This window comes from Xiphophorus couchianus, chromosome 11 (assembly GCF_001444195.1).
Source record: "Xiphophorus couchianus chromosome 11, X_couchianus-1.0, whole genome shotgun sequence".
Lineage (NCBI taxonomy): Eukaryota > Metazoa > Chordata > Actinopteri > Cyprinodontiformes > Poeciliidae > Xiphophorus > Xiphophorus couchianus.
Genome location: NC_040238.1, coordinates 23,677,131 through 23,699,360, shown reverse-complemented (window position 1 = coordinate 23,699,360; position 22,230 = coordinate 23,677,131). Strand labels below are relative to the sequence as shown.

At 43.3% G+C, this 22,230-nt stretch overlaps 6 protein-coding genes across 9 annotated transcripts in view; 2 read left to right on the top strand and 4 right to left on the bottom strand.

Moving 5' to 3' along the window:
* Positions 1 to 178: 178 nt before the first annotated feature.
* Positions 179 to 2,697, bottom strand: LOC114153349 (mitochondrial import inner membrane translocase subunit Tim22-like). The gene is made up of 4 exons (XM_028031837.1): positions 2,373 to 2,697; positions 1,499 to 1,695; positions 829 to 901; positions 179 to 731 (listed from the first exon to the last, which is right to left on the bottom strand). The coding sequence occupies exons 1-4, from the start codon at positions 2,632 to 2,634 to the stop codon at positions 655 to 657; spliced, it is 609 nt and encodes a 202-aa protein (XP_027887638.1). The 5' UTR covers positions 2,635 to 2,697; the 3' UTR covers positions 179 to 654.
* Positions 2,698 to 4,938: 2,241 nt separating this feature from the next.
* On the bottom strand, positions 4,939 to 7,046 carry LOC114152647 (girdin-like). Its single transcript, XM_028030581.1, has one exon. The coding sequence runs from the start codon at positions 6,515 to 6,517 to the stop codon at positions 5,159 to 5,161; it is 1,359 nt and encodes a 452-aa protein (XP_027886382.1). The 5' UTR covers positions 6,518 to 7,046; the 3' UTR covers positions 4,939 to 5,158.
* A 42-nt stretch (positions 7,047 to 7,088) lies between these two features.
* Positions 7,089 to 15,625, top strand: LOC114153141 (active breakpoint cluster region-related protein-like). 3 transcript variants are annotated; one of them, XM_028031487.1, is made up of 6 exons: positions 9,839 to 10,110; positions 10,194 to 10,274; positions 11,064 to 11,198; positions 11,305 to 11,410; positions 11,743 to 11,896; positions 14,224 to 14,313. In XM_028031487.1, exons 3-6 carry the CDS (start codon positions 11,084 to 11,086, stop codon positions 14,311 to 14,313), a joined length of 465 nt encoding a protein of 154 aa, XP_027887288.1. In that variant the 5' UTR covers positions 9,839 to 10,110; positions 10,194 to 10,274; positions 11,064 to 11,083. The 3 variants fall into 3 exon arrangements, with proteins under 3 accessions (XP_027887290.1, XP_027887288.1, XP_027887289.1); XM_028031488.1 differs by having other exon boundaries at positions 9,855 to 10,110; positions 10,194 to 10,313; positions 14,224 to 15,625; XM_028031489.1 differs by lacking the exons at positions 9,839 to 10,110; positions 10,194 to 10,274 and adding an exon at positions 7,089 to 7,188.
* Positions 15,626 to 15,989: 364 nt separating this feature from the next.
* Positions 15,990 to 18,467, bottom strand: LOC114153138 (mitochondrial import inner membrane translocase subunit Tim22-like). Its single transcript, XM_028031485.1, has 4 exons — positions 18,184 to 18,467; positions 17,310 to 17,506; positions 16,640 to 16,712; positions 15,990 to 16,542 (listed from the first exon to the last, which is right to left on the bottom strand). The coding sequence occupies exons 1-4, from the start codon at positions 18,443 to 18,445 to the stop codon at positions 16,466 to 16,468; spliced, it is 609 nt and encodes a 202-aa protein (XP_027887286.1). The 5' UTR covers positions 18,446 to 18,467; the 3' UTR covers positions 15,990 to 16,465.
* c11h11orf54 (chromosome 11 C11orf54 homolog) overlaps positions 18,334 to 22,230 on the top strand; it is a 23,994-nt gene continuing 20,097 nt past the window's right edge. For both annotated transcript variants that reach the window (XM_028031484.1, XM_028031483.1), the window contains exon 1: positions 18,334 to 18,468. The gene's annotated coding sequence lies outside the window, so the exon portion shown is untranslated. The remainder of the gene's footprint in view (positions 18,469 to 22,230) is intronic.
* Positions 20,746 to 22,156, bottom strand: LOC114153139 (girdin-like). Its single transcript, XM_028031486.1, has one exon. It carries the CDS (start codon positions 22,154 to 22,156, stop codon positions 20,969 to 20,971), a length of 1,188 nt encoding a protein of 395 aa, XP_027887287.1. The 3' UTR covers positions 20,746 to 20,968.

Genomic DNA, 22,230 nt, shown 5'->3' with positions numbered 1-22,230 from the left:
CCAGACCCTGATCACTGCCAGAAAGAAGAAATCACTAAAGAGAGGTCAGTGCAGTAACAAGAGGTCAAACGCAGCCATAAGGGGTCAGAACTCAGTGATTCCCTGTGCCGGTACCAAGTCTGGACAAATGCAGAGTTGGGTCAGAAAGAGTATTCAACATAAAGCCTAAGAGCATAAATCCTCTTATCTCCTTTAATTCATAATCGGAAGCACAATGATACTGGCAACAACCCAAAGTGCCGTCATATTGAACACACAGACTGACAAAGAAAGAGGCATAGCATGTTTCAGAAAATTCCCCAAGTCAGGAAACTTGACACTAGAATACTTCTGCTTGTTAAAATTACTGAGTGAAGGAACCGCTTGAAAAAAAACAACTTTATATAAATAATCCTACTTGATTACATTCTGTCAATTTAGATAACGAGCCTGTAACCAAACTGGTTTCTGGGCCTCGGTATCAGGACCCGGGTGCAGAAGTTTCTCTGCCCATGACATTCTGTGACTGGAGATGCAGGAACATCCCCTGCAAGCGCTGTTCTGGTCCCAGCAGAGTCCCTGAAGCCAACGTTCGTCGACGTTCCTCTCTGTACCCCGGCTTCCTCGCAGCGAGTCCACATAGAAAACAAGTTCTTGTCCGTAAAGCCTCTCGTCTCATCGCAAGTAATATTCGATGGCAGCAGAGAACGCAGCAAATCCTCCGCATCCGAGGACTCCGGCTTTGAGACCAGCTGCGCGACGGACAGAAGAAAAGGAGAAATGGTGGAATGACGTGAAGCGGAGCCCAATTTTAGGGTGAAGCCAGCAGAAAAGGAGGAGGTTACCTACCGCGAAGGCCTATGGCTCCTCCGGTCACACAGCCACTGTACACCGCGTTCTTCCAGTCAGATTTTCCTCTGTGCTGCAAAGCAAACAGATGCAAAAACACTGATGGATTTACCTTCATGGGGACAGAGACACAACAACTGGAGGACAAAGACTGCGTTTTCCCCTCTAAAGTCATATTCGATAAATTACAATACAAGTTTAGATGAGGGCCGTTCGTCAGGCTAAAAGTGTGTTTTGAAAATAACTTTTAAGCAGGTATTAAACATGCTTTTCATTAATCTCACATTTTCATATTTTTACTGAATTTTTTTATTGGTCTGGTGTAATATTCTAATTTTAAATGTCATCTTTTAATCACCTGCAAGTGGAAAATCATCATAATTAACAGAAATAAAGGCTTTCAAACATCCATCCGTGTCAGTAGAGTGCTGCATCATTACAAAGATAATATATCTTTCTTATATACATTGTTAGTTTTACATTTAAAGATGTATCTTCTACATGGATGGTTAATTGATGCTTAGCTGCTTATGGTATATTCAATTAACTTTTCAGAGAAGCGGTAGACTATAAAGATATTTTTCCTTCCAACTACTTATCATTCAAAACGTTTGTAACATGTGATATGTTTATATGTTTATCGGACAAAACAGGAAATGATGTCACTCACTGATTCAATGATGCACTCAGTGCAGGAAAACATGGCGCCCACAATAGCAAAGTTCTTGGCGTACGACATGCCCCTCTGGCCCATGTCTTTAAGGACTTCTCGGGCCGTCGGGGTCCTCAGCGGGTCTTTGGGGTCGAAGCCGACATTGGTGTCGATACCAGCTGTGAACACACCAAAAGCTCCTCCGAGGACAAACCCTGTGGAAAGATAAACGCTCCATTATCAGATACAAATAGGACTCGCTACAAGCACTGCCACTGACGGTGAAGAACACACTCTCATCAGTGTTAATCAAATTTAAACCTGCCTCACAATTTGTCACGTTACAACCAAAAGCTTTGTTGTTGTTTTGTATTGGCATTTGATCGGACAGGCCAAACCAAAGTAATGAAAATCTGTGAAGGAACATGATGCACGTTTTGTTTTTTTTGGCTGGGTTCTTCTTTGCAAAGCAGCTAAAGCTGTGATAACTCCTCCAGTTACCCCTGAATGAGTTCTGAAAGTTTATTTCCATAAATGGAATAAACCTTTTAGGTTCATGTGATCCATTATTCCTATATCTATTTTTAAACTTCTCAACTTGACCCCTGACCTGTATTCGTCTTCATGATGCTGTTTTGTTTACTAATGCTCCCCAAAGAACATCAGAGGTTTTCACTAACAATTACGTTTTTCTTAGATTAAATGACACACAAATGACAGACTTTATTCACAAAAGTAAGTGACTTCTAAAAGTCGGTTGCTCTGGATTTTATTTTCCTTAATACGAATCTATGCCACGTTGATTTTCTTCCATTTTAAAGAGACGTGACAACCATAAACCATTTTTCTATTAACACGTGACCTAATTACCCCCAAGTGTGCGGTTGTTTACCTCCTACACAGGCCAGGACCGACTTGAAGGCGCAGCTCTCCATTCCCCTCTCTATCATCTTCTGCTCGTCGCTTTTCGGAGGCACCGGCAGACCCCCCATAACTCCGGGGCTCAGGTCTTTAATGGGCCGCTTCTCCCCTACCAGGTGCTCCAGAACCATACTGTACTGGATCGCTGGACTGCCCATGCTCGGAACCGAGGAAGCTGGAGCTGTAGAGTGTGAGGCAGCAGCAGCATCTGCAGCCCCCGTGGACGCGGCCATGTTTCTCAATGACACTGCTCTATGTAAGTTTAGCTGTGAGCTGATGGGCTGCAGATTCGCCGAATTATTTTCTAAGCGCAAGTTAAGTTTTGGTGGGTAAAATGTTTGTTTTCTTGTAGAAAAATATCTATCTATTGTCACATGAAGAAAAAGCAACTTAAAACATAATGTCTCTCTCAGTACATATATTTTTAAAGTCGTCACTGTCTCCTAAATTCCCATCAGCACATTCGACATAACCGCCAAGTGTGTGTACTCATTCACAGTCAGCCGATGAATCATCTTGCAAAAGGGGCCGACGAAGCGGTGTGGGAAGAGACTGTCTTTAAAACACATAGCAGAGCATTTTTGATAGCGGCATGATATCAGAGACAATGACAGCGGCATTATATTCACCGCTGACAACAGACTTATGCAGTAATAAGTTAATTTCCCCTTGGGATCAATAAAGTATTTTTGAATTGAACTGAATTGAATACACCACTAGGACCAGCTGCTGGTTCACGGACATGTCCTACTTTTCAGACCTAAAAAGATGTCCGGGGGAAATTTAAAAATTGTCCGGAATTTTGGTCAACTGCCTCAAACACATTACATAGCTTACAGTGCATTGTAGGGCACTGCGCACGGCGCTGCGTGTCACGTAATCCCTGAGCCGCGTCAGTGCGGGCAGCACTCCGCCCCCCGCTGTAAGGTGTTCCCCCAACACCCCACCCCCGCTGCAGGTTGTCCGGGTTTTCCCAAAGTAAAATATGGTCACCCTAGTTAACACATAGTGTGTTATTTATCAAATTCCCACAGTCACTGAAAAAAGCAACTGTCTAATCGATTTATTTGCTTTATCAAACATTTAAAGCGACTGTTTCCCAGCTTTTAATTTCCCTTTGTTGATCAATCTTAGTGAACAAAAGTTGATGTCATCTCAACTTTTGTTCTTGACCCAAAACCATCCTTGTTGTATTTATTTGAGTCACATGACCTAAGTTATCTTCCTTTAGAGGTTTTGCCCTCTTGCATGCTGCCCTAAGGTCCCGGAGACCAATGGGACTTGCTACGAAGCCCTGGAGGTCAGCCCGGGAGACTGACACGACTCTCTACAAAGCCCTGGAGGTCAGCCCGGGAGACCAACAGGACTCAATACAAAGCCCTGGAGGTCTGCCAGGAGACCAACGGGACTTGCTACGAAGCCCTGGAAGTCAGCATGGAGACCACCGATAATCAAACATGAAGCTTGGAGCCCTCATGACACTTCTTAGTTTAGAAGTACCATCTTTCGATCCAGTACCTGAGAGTTCCTGTTTGGTACATTTTCAGAAGCATATTGGAAAAGCCTCTGATCACTCTTCTGAATAAAGTCGGCCGATTCTGTGGCTGGTCTGAAAACACCTGTTCTATTCTGTCCCTCAGCTGTTCCAATTCAAGCTGCAGGTTATTGTTTTCCTGCTCCAAGGTGGTGTTCTCCTTCTCCAGAGAGCTCTTCACTTGCTCCATGGTGGCATTTATCAGCTCCAAGGTCTTGTTTTTATGCTCCAAGTAGTTTATTCTCTTCTCCAGGGCGGTACTTTTTTGCTCCAGGGTGGTGTTTTTCTCTTCCAGAGCGATCTTCTCCTTCTCCAGAGCGTTCTTTTCTTCCTCCAGAGCAATCTTCTCCTTCTCCATAGCAGCCTTTTCTTCCTCCAGGGCAGCGTTCTTCTGCTCCAGGGCAGTGCATTTCACCTCCAGAGCAGTGATATTTAGCATCAGGGAGGTTTTTTCCTGCTCATGTTGCCTTCTTCTTAAATTGAGGCTCTGATGCAGGTGTCTGTTATCAAGCTCAAAAACAAAGTTTTGCCCTTCCAAACGCCTTCGTCTTTGCTCCAGGTAGGTACTTACCCGCAATATATGAGACAATCTCTCCCTCTGAGAGGTGTTTTCCTGGTCTAACGTGGAAATTCTCTCCCTCTGATCAGTGTTTTCCTGTTCTAATGTGGAAATTCTCTGCTCCAAGGTGTTGATTTGAGTGGTGTATTTCTGCTCCATGGCAGTCTTTTCTTTTTCCAGGACCGTATTATTCTGCTTGAAGAAGGTGTTTTCCTCCTCCAAGATGGTATTTACCTGTTTTAATGTGATGTTTTCCTGATGTAGCGTATTTCTTTCCTTCTCCAGGGCAGTGTTCTTCTGCTCCAGGATGCTTTTTTCCTCTTCCAAGGCGGTGTTTTGTTGCCCCAGTGCAGTGTTTTCCTGCTTCAATGCCGTGTTATCGTTCTTCAGCTCCTCGTTTGCTTTGATGAGTGACTGTCTCTCAATGGACATCATGTCCCGGAGACCAATGGGACTTGCTACGAAGCCCTGGAGGTCAGCCCGGGAGACTGACACGACTCTCTACAAAGCCCTGGAGGTCAGCCCGGGAGACCAACAGGACTCAATACAAAGCCCTGGAGGTCTGCCAGGAGACCAACATGACTCGCTACGAAGCCCTGGAAGTCAGCATGGAGACCACCGATAATCAAGCATGAAGCTTGGAGCCCTCATGACACTTCTTAGTTTAGAAGTACCATCTTTCGATCCAGTACCTGAGAGTTCCTGTTTGGTACATTTTCAGAAGCATATTGGAAAAGCCTCTGATCACTCTTCTGAATAAAGTCGGCCGATTCTGTGGCTGGTCTGAAAACACCTGTTCTATTCTGTCCCTCAGCTGTTCCAATTCAAGCTGCAGGTTATTGTTTTCCTGCTCCAAGGTGGTGTTCTCCTTCTCCAGAGAGCTCTTCACTTGCTCCATGGTGGCATTTATCAGCTCCAAGGTCTTGTTTTTATGCTCCAAGTAGTTTATTCTCTTCTCCAGGGCGGTACTTTTTTGCTCCAGGGTGGTGTTTTTCTCTTCCAGAGCGATCTTCTCCTTCTCCAGAGCGTTCTTTTCTTCCTCCAGAGCAATCTTCTCCTTCTCCATAGCAGCCTTTTCTTCCTCCAGGGCAGCGTTCTTCTGCTCCAGGGCAGTGCATTTCACCTCCAGAGCAGTGATATTTAGCATCAGGGAGGTTTTTTCCTGCTCATGTTGCCTTCTTCTTAAATTGAGGCTCTGATGCAGGTGTCTGTTATCAAGCTCAAAAACAAAGTTTTGCCCTTCCAAACGCCTTCGTCTTTGCTCCAGGTAGGTACTTACCCGCAATATATGAGACAATCTCTCCCTCTGAGAGGTGTTTTCCTGGTCTAACGTGGAAATTCTCTCCCTCTGAGATGTGTTTTCCTGTTCTAACGTGGAAATTCTCTGCTCCAAGGTGTTGATTTGAGTGGTGTATTTCTGCTCCATGGCAGTCTTTTCTTTTTCCAGGACCGTATTATTCTGCTTGAAGAAGGTGTTTTCCTCCTCCAAGATGGTATTTACCTGTTTTAATGTGATGTTTTCCTGATGTAGCGTATTTCTTTCCTTCTCCAGGGCAGTGTTTTTCTGCTCCAGGATGCTTTTTTCCTCTTCCAAGACGGTGTTTTGTTGCCCCAGTGCAGTGTTTTCCTGCTTCAATGCCATGTTATCGTTCTTCAGCTCCTCGTTTGCTTTGATGAGTGACTGTCTCTCAATGGACATCATGTTAACTTCTTCCAAGATGCCATTTAGCTTCTCTGTCTCTCTTGCCAAGATCTGCTGTATTTCTTCATTCCCAGAATCAGAAGATGAATCCTTATTGCGCTGACTCACTTTTGATCCTTTCTGTCTGAATAAATTCAAAATCTGCCCCATGTTTTCCTTTATTTGTTTGTGAGAAATTCCTTTTAATCTTGAAAAACTTTCCTTTTCAATCTCTTGTTGGGACACAATCCTTCTTCTTGCTCTCTCTCTCTCTTCCGCAATGCTTATGACTGCAGAATTCAAGTGTGCAGAGTTCAATTTGTGACTAGCTCTTTGTGACATCACTATGCGTGATGTCACAAGTTGATGACACTATCTCAGCAGAACAACTAGAAAACTGCTGAAGTTTGGGAAGATAAGAACAACTGTGGCGAGCGTCGGTTGAGTTTACCCGGAGAGCGGGAGTTAACTCAGACCTTTTTTGGTCCAAAGCAGCACAACAAAACTTAATACGCCATTATTAAATGGACCCGGGTCGACCCGGGTCCAGCGGTGCAGTGCAAAAGGGGCTTAGTGTCCGTCTCTAGGCAACCGTGACATCATCATTGGTCCGAAGCGTTCTGGGGTCCTTACTAGCTCCCGCCAAAATTTAGCTGACCTTAACAAATCTTGTGTTTGAGTTTTGTAATTATTGTTACACTAAATGTTTATATGTGTGTGATAGGCGTTACTGTCGGACATACAGAAATACGGAGCAAATCGCGTCCCGTATACGGGAAAAGGATGGCAATCCTACTGTGCTCTTCTCCCATTAAAATTGTAGAAACTATATCAAACACAAGTAAATCCACAGTTTGGTAGGTAACTGGTATTTTGGATGATGCTGTAATGACAATAAATGTGTTTTTTACCACCGGCTCAGTCAGCGCGTGTCACTTCAACGACTCGCGTGAGCGAGGCGGCGGCAGTAGCAGCATCACAGAAAGCAGCAGCTCCGCCGCATTAGCGAACAGGTGAGGAGAAGAAACTGCATGTTTCTATCTTTTTCTCATCTTACCGCTTTCCTTTATTCTTCTCCAGTTCACTCAGGTAAAATCTAAATATTTTAACGTTTCCGCTGTCTTGTGTCGGACATTTAAGAAGGAGTAAGTAACACGGGACCGGTGTTGGCTTGGCCGGGGTAACACCGACGCAGAAGTGACTGTCGACGGCTGGTTTCAGTGTTAGTGAGAGTACTTTGGGTTTTGACGGTCATTTTATGGCTGACGTGTTTTCTCCTGCTTTCTATAGAATGATAGAGTCCCAGGACATGTTGTTTCCAGGGTAATTGGACCTGGAACTGGCTGTATTCTTGAACAGGTGAGGGGAATCTCGCCTGCAGGATGTTGGAAGTCTACAGGATGCTTCAGATAATTTAGTGAATTTCACTGCACTGGTGGGGCTTGTGTCTATATCTCTTTCAAAAGAGAAATCTTAATGTTTTTGTCAACTTTTGTATCTCGTTATAACAAGATACAACTCCAGAATTTATTTCTTAGCTCTGGCAGTTTAACGCTTCCATAAGTAAACATGTCCAGCACTGTATATGCTTTTTTCCCCCAGTTGCTATTTAAATAGTCAAATTTACAACAGAGGGTGTAGCTTTAAGTTTAAACTCTTTTATGTTGATTTAGAAATCTCATCTCTGCAGATTTCAAAATCTTAATCTTAATAATTATATACACACAGGCCTGTCACGATAACAAATTTTGCTGAACGATTAATTGTCTCAAAAATTATTGCGATAAACGATAATATTGTTTGAAGACCTTTCTACACTGATTTAATAGAAATGACGTGATAATTCATGCGATTTCCTGCCAAAGATACACTTTATTTTCAAAAGAACACTAAACACTGGAACTGATAAACAAAATAAACAAAACAACCACAAACAAAAATAAAATGGATTCTCAGACTCCATTAACAAAAAATGTACTGGAATAAAAACTAAACAACATTAAGCCAAAGTGAAAATAAATACTGCATTCAACCAAGAGTGCAGATTATGAAGTCTGTATACTATGCTGCCCATCAGTAATAATTAGATTTAAATAGAGAAAATGGGCACATCGACTACCTGATGCAATTGTTCACACTACACGGTTTTTTGCCCCTATTTTTCCCCTTACTACAATCTTAGAACACCGGCCGTTCTAAGATTGTCGCTTACGATTTTGTAACTGATCCTCCTGTAGTGTTTGGTGTGTTACGGTAGATCAGGGCTGATCAACACGTCGATCACGGGAAGGTTTTCAGTTGATCTCGGCAGTTGGTGACAAACTGAAAGCCGCCAGGACGATGAGACCAGAACTTATCAAAATATTCACTAAGATCCTAAACGTTTGTAGCTTCATTAAAGAATAATATATATTTTTTTAAATCAACAAAACCTGTTAAAATTTATATTCTCAGTAATTATTTTTTCAACAAGGTGTTGCGCAATTCAGTGCGTTTCAGTTCCATTAACAAAAAAACAGGCGACTCAAAGACAGACTGACTAGCAGAGCAGGAGTTTAAATTAGCTAATCAACCGTCGCTGTGTTCAGGTGAGCGCTTATTAATAATCCAGAAATAAATATCAAACCTGGAAACTTGACATCGTAACGGACTGAATGTTATGTTTTTAACGTCGCTGCTCCGCTTGCGGGGCGCAGGCGGTTGCCACGCCAACGGGCGTGCTTAACGACAGAGAGAGAGTAAAACGGTAGGAGAATCTCACTGAGGAAGAAATATACTGCATTAGGTTTTCTATCACTTTATTATTTCTGCTATAACTGATGTATATTTGCATATAAAATAAGTCAATAGAGTTTAATTTACAATTTTTATATCTTCGTGTCATGAGAGGTAGATCTCAGCCGGCTGGTGAGAGAAAAAGTAGATCTTGGTCTCAAAAGTTTAAGCATCCCTGCGGTAGATCATCGTGGCCGCTCCGATCTAAATCAGGGATTTTCCCCGACTGTGAGCTTAAAGCAGCCTGTTGAATGTGACAGGTAGCCAATCAGAAAGCGTGGATTCTCCTTTAGGAGGGGAAATTACGGAGGGGAATCCCAAACAGCTGATACTGCGCAACCCGAAGTCCAGAGGACATCGGAGATGATACGTGGAAACAACATTAATGTTTATTCAACATGCAAAGAATATAGAAATGACAAGGAGGAGGAGTTGGAGCGAAATTGCTGATAAACCCAGTAACTTTTCAGCTGTTCTTTGTTAACGTGACATAAATAGGTTCTAATGATTTTCATTCAGTCAGGACTGACACTAACCCTGACACTAGCCACATGCATTGCAGGTAGATTGTAGTAAAGCATTGCTGATAAACCCAGTAACTTTTCAGCTGTTCTTTGTTAACGTGACATAAATAGGTTCTAATGATTTTCATTCAGTCAGGACTGACACTAACCCTGACACTAGCCACATGCATTGCAGGTAGATTGTAGTAAAGCATTGATTAATGCTGGTTTTAAAATTAGTTCACGGGACTTGTAGCCATTATTTGGTGCCCATTGTTGGACACCACACGGCAGGACCGAACCCGATCGAACCGTTATACCTAAGATTTCTGTCAGCTCATGTGTGGTCTCTCAGGTTTTGAAAATGGGCCGACAACTCTAAGATCGTGTAGTGTGCGTTGAAGCCAAACAGAGCATTTTACTTCCAAACAGATCTGACTATCTGTATGGCTGCCGTAATAACAAGAAACAGAGCAGCTCTGAGATGTTTGTACAGTTCCGTTTGTGTGTCTGAAGGAGTCATTTTACAGTATATCTGGATCTGCAGATTAAGGTGGAATTTTCCATGAAGTTTACAAGTCGGGACCTCAGCTTGAAGAGAACGCCATCCAAAAAGCAGAGCGGGGTGTTTGGAGTCAAGATCAACGTGGTCACAAAGTAAGCACTGTGGCTGCCTAAGTCGGTTGTCTGGTTTCTAACCTGCTCGCCAACTGAGAACTAACCGCAGTGATCGTCCGCAGGCGCGAGCGCTCCAAGGTGCCTTACATCGTCCGTCAGTGCATTGAGGAAGTGGAGAAGAGGGGGATTAGCATTCGACACAAGCAAGGCCTCCACTTTGTTTCCTAGCTCTGTACCACTAGGTCTGAAACCCACAGTGTCTAAATCCATCTCACTGACCTCACTGTAAAACTGAGCGTTGACTCTAGAAATAGACCCCTTTTCTCCATATGGTCCAAGTTTATGCTCAAACTCTATAAGTATGTTCATTTCCTGTTTTTGGACAAATGATGCAAACCAAGCCTCACCACCTGTTTATTATGATACACAATATCATAATATTGTGTGTATTATGATACACACAAACAGTTTGCAGTAGACGGACTATGTATCTTAGGCAGTGTAGAGTTTTAATTACAGCAATGCATCTTACCGAGCAACAAACAGCCAGCACCACAATGCTAAAAATGTCCTAAATTGATGAAACAAAATGTAAGTTTTCCTTAAATGTTATTCACATGTCTTAAATTTGGTCATGACAGGAGTATGTAATCTCATATATTCAACGTATACGGAGTTTTTTTTTTTTTTTCTTGGAACTTTTATGGCAAGCAAAAGTTTGAGTTGTGCAAATTGTGCGAATCGAGGCAATTAAGGCTAATGCTAGCTCTGCTAACATAGCCTTACTAGCTTTTTTGCGTCTATCATGGGGAGTCGACATAGGAACAAATGACAGCAACTCGCAAAAGTCATCGCCGCTCTGGGTGAAACCCAACACACGAGACGCGACAGCGACAAAAGTTGAACATAAAAGAGAGATCAGCTGTTCTGCTGAAAGTCCGCGATGAAGCTGTGTGATCCGTCTCTAACGGGTCTGTCTTCGTGATTCGCAGATACCAAAGACATCCTGGTGATGCTGAGTGACATGGACATCAACGCCATCGCAGGAACGCTTAAGCTGTATTTCAGGGAGCTGCCGGAGCCTCTTCTCACAGACCGTCTCTACCCAGCCTTTATGGAGGGCATAGGTGGGAGGACTTCCTGCTCAGCTGCAGGAGATCATGCTTAAAGTAAAGAGAAAAACAAACGGGCTGTCAGGACGTAATTGGACATGTGTTTTCCTGTCTGCTTCAGCTCTCTCAGACCCTGCAGCCAAGGAAAACTGCATGATGCACCTTCTGCGCTCTCTGCCCGACCCCAACCTCATGACCTTCCTCACTCTGCTGGAGCACCTGAAAAGGTACGCAGAAACACTCACACCATCAAAGTTTACAATGCAAAGAGCCACTTTTTTCTTCTTTTTTTTGGTTCTTTAGATCTGCATTTGGTTCATAACCCTTATTAACCCTAAATAAATGTTTCACTACTATCTACTACAGGAAATTAGGCTTTAAAATAAATAAAATGAAATCAGGCACATTGTCACCGATACCCGATCTATAATTGTTTTTTCAACATCAAGACCGATACAGACATTAATGTCGGATCGGTGCATGTCTAGTTTCTTTTTTCCCCCATTCTGCTGTTCCTTTCTGCCTTTAATGAAATATTTCCTGTTTGTTGTTCCTGCAGGGTGGCTGAGAAGGAGCCCGTCAACAAAATGTCCCTCCATAACCTGGGCACCGTGTTCGGACCCACCCTGCTCCGGCCCTCTGAGTCAGAAAGCGCCAAGGGACAGCACATCACGTGCGCCTCCGACATCTGGTCACATGATGTCATGGCACAGGTACACGATTTTAGTGCTGAGCATTATTGTAATGGTAGACGCAAAATCTCACATTTGTGCCGGAGCTACTCCGTGATTCTCCTGTGGTTTTCCGTCGGTGATCTTTATGATGGACAGTGAGAAAGAGCCGCTTCCTCTGCTGCCGCTCCACATGTTTTCTAGATTAACTCGACTCCCACATCGCCCACTGACCCGTCTCAGTAGGGTCCTTTCTCCCAGCTGTATTTAGCTTTTTCACCATCTATTTATCTCTCCTGACTGACGGGTTTCATGTCAGCAGAGTTCTTCTCTAAGCTGGATAAACAAGTCTGAAGTAAACATCATAAACCGGGCGGCGTGGAAATGCAGGAGGTCTCTGCTGGCTCCTAGTTTGTCCTGAGGATAATTTGTGTTCAAAAACCTTTACTCCAATATTTATGCAATGTATTAAACTTGGAAGAGAAATGCTTCTCAAATCGGTTCCAAAATATAAATTATATTGCTTTTTTTTTTTTTTTAAAACAATTGTTAACTTCTCAAAAATAGATTTATGGGATCATTCACAGCCACTTGAACTGATGGCTTTTGAGCTTTCCCACATATTGGACGTTCCAACCACAACCGTTAGTCTAGTTCAGTGTTTCCCAACCCTGGTCCTCGAGGCACAACGCCCTGCATGCTTTAGGTATTTCCTTGCTTCAATCCAGCTGATTTCAATTGATGACTGATTAACAGGCGTTTGTTGAACTGCAATCAGTTGAATCAGGCACATTAAAGCAGGGAAACCTCTAAAACATGTAGGACAGTGTGCCTTGAGGACCTGGGTTGGGAAACACTGGTCTAGTTTACTGGGATTTTACTTGATAAGTTGCGCATAGCTGTGAAGTGGAAAGGATACAAAGTTTTCAACGTTTTTCCACAGATCTAAGTTTTATGCATTCGGCACAACAACCGTAGCAAAATACGATGGTCCAGAGCTCAAGGCTGGCATTCTGCAACTTTTAGATGTGTTTTTACTTTAACACTCCAGAATAAAAAAATAAGTTATTAGCAGGACTCTTTAGAGCAGGCGTGTCCAAAGTCGGTCCTCAAGGGCCGGCATCCTGCATGTTTTTGTTCTCTCCCTGGTTGTAGTAACAACTTTCTCAGCTTGTCAATGTTCTCCTAAGGCCTCTAATGAGCCATCATTGGATCCAGGTGCGTTAAACCAGGGAGAGAACTAAAACACACAGGATGGCGGCCCTCCAGGACCGACTTTGGACACCCCTGCTTTAGAGCGTGACTGCATGCTGAGGAAGTAATTTATCCATCTGAATCAGGTGTGCTGGACTCTAACGATAGCAGAACACTGCCCCCTGGAGGCCTGGATGATGAGGCCTCTGATTTAGATCGAAACAAAATCATGTTAGAATATCAGTCACAGTCTAGATTTAAATAAGAGTTTGTTCACAGGTGCTGCTACCAACAGTGTTTCTACTGGAACATAAGACACTGCTTTCTGTTGGGATGTCCAAGGGCTGGACGATGTGGCTGAAAAACTTATCACAAGGATTTCATATCGGTCGATATCAATAATTATTGATTAGTTTATTGTTTAAATACCTGAAATACTGCCAAACTGGTGGTGTAGCCTTTCCTGTTTTATCCACAGTTTTTGCTGTTTTGTTTAAAAATATTTTGAAGCAGTTATGAGGCATGGTGGTGAAACATGAAACTACCCAACAGGTTGTTGCTAGGTAACCAAAGAGAGAGTTAGTTGGTGCCACTATCCTAGCCTAGCTTGTCATGAGAGGTTGAGTGACTAAAGTCTTTCCTCTGCCTACATTCCCCAGAATTCCATGTGGTTTGGATCAGAGTTCAGTGAAATTATTGAAAATTCTACCAGACGTATTATCTATTGATATTGATCATGTGTCTATCGCCATATATATTATTGATTTATTGTCCAGCCTTAAGATATCCTATAAATTCTGTTCATTTTAGTTTTTTCACATCGCTTCAATTAACAACAAATATGTTTCTGGTCACGGCAAAACCAGGAACAAGTCTCCTATGTCACATTCTGAGTTGTTTATAGATTCTGGAAGGGTGGACTTTAAGGTTGTCTATGATGTCAAACACATAATTTATTTTTCTTTTTTTTTCAAAACAACATTAGAGAAAGAACTAGTGTCAAAGTTTAAAAAAAATGGCCCCAAACGTGTCTTGCAATTTAGGGGTGTTAACAAAGGTTGTTAGAATTACTCTGCATTAACCCCCCAGCACTGACAGTCAACAGGTTGACTATGGAAAAGTTTAAGAACCTCAGCAAGTTAAGGTCTGCAATCACTCCCTCTCTCTTTCTCCAGGTCCAGGTGTTGCTCTACTACCTGCAGCATCCTCCGATCTCCTTCGCCGAACTCAAGCGCAACACGCTCTACTTCTCCACTGACGTCTAAAAAAGCCGCCACCCCGCCGGGGGCTTCACCCGGACCGCGAGGGTGACACAGAGCGACTCCATCCAGACCTCGGACCCCACCACCCAGCGCTGCAGCCTAAGCTCTGCTCCCAGCAGACCGCTCGTCTCTGCTGCCGTCCCTCGCTTCTCCCATCTGAAGAGGAAGTCGAAACGGTTTTGCGGCAGCAACGCGACCGGCCTCTGTGGGAGCACACCGGGAAATGTTCAGACGGGTGTCTGGGGTTGGGGGCCGGGCAGAGACCACAGCCTGGTGCAGTGGACAGGACAATATCTGAGTTTATGTTTCCTGCTCAGAGGCATTCCAGAAAAACAAAACAAACAAACAAAAAAAATGGCATTTACATGTTTTATAATAATGTTCCTCATTTGTTTCTATTTCCTTTCTGGTTTTTCCTGGCTTCGTGCGTGTGCGTGTGTGTGTGTGCGTGTATGTGTGTGAGTAGGACTGTGGATGTTTTCCACTGAGAGCGTGAGTTCGTGTTAAAGGGACTAAGCAAACTTTCGAGGCGGCTGGAAAGCCATTCCAAGAAACAGCAAGGATTGTGTCTCCGTAGGGACAGAGGACGCTCCTCTCTGCTGAGTCTTGGCCAAAATTAGCCCTATTTATTTTGAAAATATATATATAATATTTGTGCCTGTAGAGTTTTGTGCAACTAGAGACATTCTCTAAGGAGTCTGTTTTTTTTTTTAAGTTTATCCAGGTAGTGATGTTTCTTTCTTTTGTTTTTTTAGCCAGTTTTTTCTGTATCACCGCGTGGTCGGTGAGCCGTTCTGAGAAGATAAGTCTGCCAGTTCAGTTCTGATCACTTTGTAGACAAGCGAGGGCACATGAGGGTTGACGGCAGGGGAGAGGGGAAATAACACCATAAACGGAACAGTTGACTTTTATTTTCTTCCTCTGCTTCTTCTTGCATTTCAAGCCTGTTCCAAGTGTGTTGCTGCACCAGTGTTATCTGTAGGATGATTTTGCGTAGACGCCCTCATTGCATGTTCAGCTTGTCGATGAAATTTGGCCGGGTAACACAAAGGTAGGCCGTCTCTGGGAAGGAGAAGGAAGAAATCGATACAAAGCCAACCTTTCTGCTATCAAGCCTACATATCTTAAGAAAATGCAAGCACTGCTAAATGAGTAATATTTGATATTTTTAATATAAGAATAAAAAGAAACAAAAACTGTTGTATTTTACTTCCTTTGAGAAGAATTTCAATATGCTGTAATATTGCGACTAAATGTCCATGTGAACTTTTTCCCTCTTTTTTTTTTAAGTAAAATTAAAAGAAATATTGAAGCACTCACTTTGTGTCTGAGAAAATTATTAATGTAGATTTTCTGGGTTTTTTGTCACTCTTAATTCTGTAGATTAATAAACTGTTAATATTAGACAAAGATTATCAAAGTAAATACAGAAAAAGAGATCAAAACAGACCTCGTCTTTGATAAAACATTAAATAACTGAGATTAAACACAGATAAGCAATCCAGACCCTGATCACTGCCAGAAAGAAGAAATCACTAAAGAGAGGTCAGTGCAGTAACAAGAGGTCAAACGCAGCCATAAGGGGTCAGAACTCAGTGATTCCCTGTGCCGGTACCAAGTCTGGACAAATGCAGAGTTGGGTCAGAAAGAGTATTCAACATAAAGCCTAAGAGCATAAATCCTCTTATCTCCTTTAATTCATAATCGGAAGCACAATGATACTGGCAACAACCCAAAGTGCCGTCATATTGAACACACAGACTGACAAAGAAAGAGGCATAGCATGTTTCAGAAAATTCCCCAAGTCAGGAAACTTGACACTAGAATACTTCTGCTTGTTAAAATTACTGAGTGAAGGAACCGCTTGAAAAAAAACAACTTTATATAAATAATCCTACTTGATTACATTCTGTCAATTTAGATAACGAGCCTGTAACCAAACTGGTTTCTGGGCCTCGGTATCAGGACCCGGGTGCAGAAGTTTCTCTGCCCATGACATTCTGTGACTGGAGATGCAGGAACATCCCCTGCAAGCGCTGTTCTGGTCCCAGCAGAGTCCCTGAAGCCAACGTTCGTCGACGTTCCTCTCTGTACCCCGGCTTCCTCGCAGCGAGTCCACATAGAAAACAAGTTCTTGTCCGTAAAGCCTCTCGTCTCATCGCAAGTAATATTCGATGGCAGCAGAGAACGCAGCAAATCCTCCGCATCCGAGGACTCCGGCTTTGAGACCAGCTGCGCGACGGACAGAAGAAAAGGAGAAATGGTGGAATGACGTGAAGCGGAGCCCAATTTTAGGGTGAAGCCAGCAGAAAAGGAGGAGGTTACCTACCGCGAAGGCCTATGGCTCCTCCGGTCACACAGCCACTGTACACCGCGTTCTTCCAGTCAGATTTTCCTCTGTGCTGCAAAGCAAACAGATGCAAAAACACTGATGGATTTACCTTCATGGGGACAGAGACACAACAACTGGAGGACAAAGACTGCGTTTTCCCCTCTAAAGTCATATTCGATAAATTACAATACAAGTTTAGATGAGGGCCGTTCGTCAGGCTAAAAGTGTGTTTTGAAAATAACTTTTAAGCAGGTATTAAACATGCTTTTCATTAATCTCACATTTTCATATTTTTACTGAATTTTTTTATTGGTCTGGTGTAATATTCTAATTTTAAATGTCATCTTTTAATCACCTGCAAGTGGAAAATCATCATAATTAACAGAAATAAAGGCTTTCAAACATCCATCCGTGTCAGTAGAGTGCTGCATCATTACAAAGATAATATATCTTTCTTATATACATTGTTAGTTTTACATTTAAAGATGTATCTTCTACATGGATGGTTAATTGATGCTTAGCTGCTTATGGTATATTCAATTAACTTTTCAGAGAAGCGGTAGACTATAAAGATATTTTTCCTTCCAACTACTTATCATTCAAAACGTTTGTAACATGTGATATGTTTATATGTTTATCGGACAAAACAGGAAATGATGTCACTCACTGATTCAATGATGCACTCAGTGCAGGAAAACATGGCGCCCACAATAGCAAAGTTCTTGGCGTACGACATGCCCCTCTGGCCCATGTCTTTAAGGACTTCTCGGGCCGTCGGGGTCCTCAGCGGGTCTTTGGGGTCGAAGCCGACATTGGTGTCGATACCAGCTGTGAACACACCAAAAGCTCCTCCGAGGACAAACCCTGTGGAAAGATAAACGCTCCATTATCAGATACAAATAGGACTCGCTACAAGCACTGCCACTGACGGTGAAGAACACACTCTCATCAGTGTTAATCAAATTTAAACCTGCCTCACAATTTGTCACGTTACAACCAAAAGCTTTGTTGTTGTTTTGTATTGGCATTTGATCGGACAGGCCAAACCAAAGTAATGAAAATCTGTGAAGGAACATGATGCACGTTTTGTTTTTTTTGGCTGGGTTCTTCTTTGCAAAGCAGCTAAAGCTGTGATAACTCCTCCAGTTACCCCTGAATGAGTTCTGAAAGTTTATTTCCATAAATGGAATAAACCTTTTAGGTTCATGTGATCCATTATTCCTATATCTATTTTTAAACTTCTCAACTTGACCCCTGACCTGTATTCGTCTTCATGATGCTGTTTTGTTTACTAATGCTCCCCAAAGAACATCAGAGGTTTTCACTAACAATTACGTTTTTCTTAGATTAAATGACACACAAATGACAGACTTTATTCACAAAAGTAAGTGACTTCTAAAAGTCGGTTGCTCTGGATTTTATTTTCCTTAATACGAATCTATGCCACGTTGATTTTCTTCCATTTTAAAGAGACGTGACAACCATAAACCATTTTTCTATTAACACGTGACCTAATTACCCCCAAGTGTGCGGTTGTTTACCTCCTACACAGGCCAGGACCGACTTGAAGGCGCAGCTCTCCATTCCCCTCTCTATCATCTTCTGCTCGTCGCTTTTCGGAGGCACCGGCAGACCCCCCATAACTCCGGGGCTCAGGTCTTTAATGGGCCGCTTCTCCCCTACCAGGTGCTCCAGAACCATACTGTACTGGATCGCTGGACTGCCCATGCTCGGAACCGAGGAAGCTGGAGCTGTAGAGTGTGAGGCAGCAGCAGCATCTGCAGCCCCCGTGGACGCGGCCATGTTTCTCAATGACACTGCTCTATGTAAGTTTAGCTGTGAGCTGATGGGCTGCAGATTCGCCGAATTATTTTCTAAGCGCAAGTTAAGTTTTGGTGGGTAAAATGTTTGTTTTCTTGTAGAAAAATATCTATCTATTGTCACATGAAGAAAAAGCAACTTAAAACATAATGTCTCTCTCAGTACATATATTTTTAAAGTCGTCACTGTCTCCTAAATTCCCATCAGCACATTCGACATAACCGCCAAGTGTGTGTACTCATTCACAGTCAGCCGATGAATCATCTTGCAAAAGGGGCCGACGAAGCGGTGTGGGAAGAGACTGTCTTTAAAACACATAGCAGAGCATTTTTGATAGCGGCATGATATCAGAGACAATGACAGCGGCATTATATTCACCGCTGACAACAGACTTATGCAGTAATAAGTTAATTTCCCCTTGGGATCAATAAAGTATTTTTGAATTGAACTGAATTGAATACACCACTAGGACCAGCTGCTGGTTCACGGACATGTCCTACTTTTCAGACCTAAAAAGATGTCCGGGGGAAATTTAAAAATTGTCCGGAATTTTGGTCAACTGCCTCAAACACATTACATAGCTTACAGTGCATTGTAGGGCACTGCGCACGGCGCTGCGTGTCACGTAATCCCTGAGCCGCGTCAGTGCGGGCAGCACTCCGCCCCCCGCTGTAAGGTGTTCCCCCAACACCCCACCCCCGCTGCAGGTTGTCCGGGTTTTCCCAAAGTAAAATATGGTCACCCTAGTTAACACATAGTGTGTTATTTATCAAATTCCCACAGTCACTGAAAAAGCAACTGTCTAATCGATTTATTTGCTTTATCAAACATTTAAAGCGACTGTTTCCCAGCTTTTAATTTCCCTTTGTTGATCAATCTTAGTGAACAAAAGTTGATGTCATCTCAACTTTTGTTCTTGACCCAAAACCATCCCTGTTGTATTTATTTGAGTCACATGACCTAAGTTATCTTCCTGTAGAGGTTTTGCCCTCTTGCATGCTGCCCTAAGGTCCCGGAGACCAATGGGACTTGCTACGAAGCCCTGGAAGTCAGCCCGGGAGACTGACACGACTCTCTACAAAGCCCTGGATGCAGGCCGGGCGACCGACAGGACTCAATACAAAGCCCTGGAGGTCCGCCAGGAGACCAACATGACTTGCTACGAAGCCCTGGAAGTCAGTATGGAGACCACCGATAATCAAGCATGAAGCTTGGAGCCCTCATGACACTTCTTAGTTTAGAAGTACCATCTTTCAATCCAGTACCTGAGAGTTCCTGTTTGGTACATTTTCAGAAGCATATTGGAAAAACCTCTGATCACTCTTCTGAATAAAGTCGGCCGATTCTGTGGCTGGTCTGAAAGCACCTGTTCTATTCTGTCCCTCAGCTGTTCCAATTCAAGCTGCAGGTTATTGTTTTCCTGCTCCAAGGTGGTGTTCTCCTTCTCCAGAGAGCTCTTCACTTGCTCCATGGTGGCATTTATCAGCTCCAAGGTCTTGTTTTTATGCTCCAAGTAGTTTATTCTCTTCTCCAGGGCGGTACTTTTTTGCTCCAGGGTGGTGTTTTTCTCTTCCAGAGCGATCTTCTCCTTCTCCAGAGCGTTCTTTTCTTCCTCCAGAGCAATCTTCTCCTTCTCCATAGCAGCCTTTTCTTCCTCCAGGGCAGCGTTTTTCTGCTCCAGGGCAGTGCATTTCACCTCCAGAGCAGTGATATTTAGCATCAGGGAGGTTTTTTCCTGCTCATGTTGCCTTCTTCTTAAATTGAGGCTCTGATGCAGGTGTCTGTTATCAAGCTCAAAAACAAAGTTTTGCCCTTCCAAACGCCTTCTTCTTTGCTCCAGGTAGGTACTTACCCGCAATGCATGAGACAATCTCTCCCTCTGAGAGGTGTTTTCCTGGTCTAACGTGGAAATTCTCTCCCTCTGATCAGTGTTTTCCTGTTCTAATGTGGAAATTCTCTGCTCCAAGGTGTTGATTTGAGTGGTGTATTTCTGCTCCATGGCAGTCTTTTCTTTTTCCAGGACCGTATTATTCTGCTTGAAGAAGGTGTTTTCCTCCTCCAAGATGGTATTTACCTGTTTTAATGTGATGTTTTCCTGATGTAGCGTATTTCTTTCCTTCTCCAGGGCAGTGTTCTTCTGCTCCAGGATGCTTTTTTTCCTCTTCCAAGGCGGTGTTTGTTTGGCCCCAGTGCAGGTTTTCCTGCTTCAATGCCGTGTTATCGTTCTTCAGCTCCTCGTTTGCTTTGATGAGTGACTGTCTCTCAATGGACATCATGTCCCGGAGACCAATGGGACTTGCTACGAAGCCCTGGAGGTCAGCCCGGGAGACTGACACGACTCTCTACAAAGCCCTGGAGGTCAGCCCGGGAGACCAACAGGACTCAATACAAAGCCCTGGAGGTCTGCCAGGAGACCAACATGACTCGCTACGAAGCCCTGGAAGTCAGCATGGAGACCACCGATAATCAAGCATGAAGCTTGGAGCCCTCATGACACTTCTTAGTTTAGAAGTACCATCTTTCGATCCAGTACCTGAGAGTTCCTGTTTGGTACATTTTCAGAAGCATATTGGAAAAGCCTCTGATCACTCTTCTGAATAAAGTCGGCCGATTCTGTGGCTGGTCTGAAAACACCTGTTCTATTCTGTCCCTCAGCTGTTCCAATTCAAGCTGCAGGTTATTGTTTTCCTGCTCCAAGGTGGTGTTCTCCTTCTCCAGAGAGCTCTTCACTTGCTCCATGGTGGCATTTATCAGCTCCAAGGTCTTGTTTTTATGCTCCAAGTAGTTTATTCTCTTCTCCAGGGCGGTACTTTTTTGCTCCAGGGTGGTGTTTTTCTCTTCCAGAGCGATCTTCTCCTTCTCCAGAGCGTTCTTTTCTTCCTCCAGAGCAATCTTCTCCTTCTCCATAGCAGCCTTTTCTTCCTCCAGGGCAGCGTTCTTCTGCTCCAGGGCAGTGCATTTCACCTCCAGAGCAGTGATATTTAGCATCAGGGAGGTTTTTTCCTGCTCATGTTGCCTTCTTCTTAAATTGAGGCTCTGATGCAGGTGTCTGTTATCAAGCTCAAAAACAAAGTTTTGCCCTTCCAAACGCCTTCGTCTTTGCTCCAGGTAGGTACTTACCCGCAATATATGAGACAATCTCTCCCTCTGAGAGGTGTTTTCCTGGTCTAACGTGGAAATTCTCTCCCTCTGAGATGTGTTTTCCTGTTCTAACGTGGAAATTCTCTGCTCCAAGGTGTTGATTTGAGTGGTGTATTTCTGCTCCATGGCAGTCTTTTCTTTTTCCAGGACCGTATTATTCTGCTTGAAGAAGGTGTTTTCCTCCTCCAAGATGGTATTTACCTGTTTTAATGTGATGTTTTCCTGATGTAGCGTATTTCTTTCCTTCTCCAGGGCAGTGTTTTTCTGCTCCAGGATGCTTTTTTCCTCTTCCAAGACGGTGTTTTGTTGCCCCAGTGCAGTGTTTTCCTGCTTCAATGCCATGTTATCGTTCTTCAGCTCCTCGTTTGCTTTGATGAGTGACTGTCTCTCAATGGACATCATGTTAACTTCTTCCAAGATGCCATTTAGCTTCTCTGTGTCTCTTGCCAAGATCTGCTGTATTTCTTCATTCCCAGAATCAGAAGATGAATCCTTATTGCGCTGACTCACTTTTGATCCTTTCTGTCTGAATAAATTCAAAATCTGCCCCATGTTTTCCTTTATTTGTTGTGAGAAATTCCTTTTAATCTTGAAAAACTTTCCTTTTCAATCTCTTGTTGGGACAC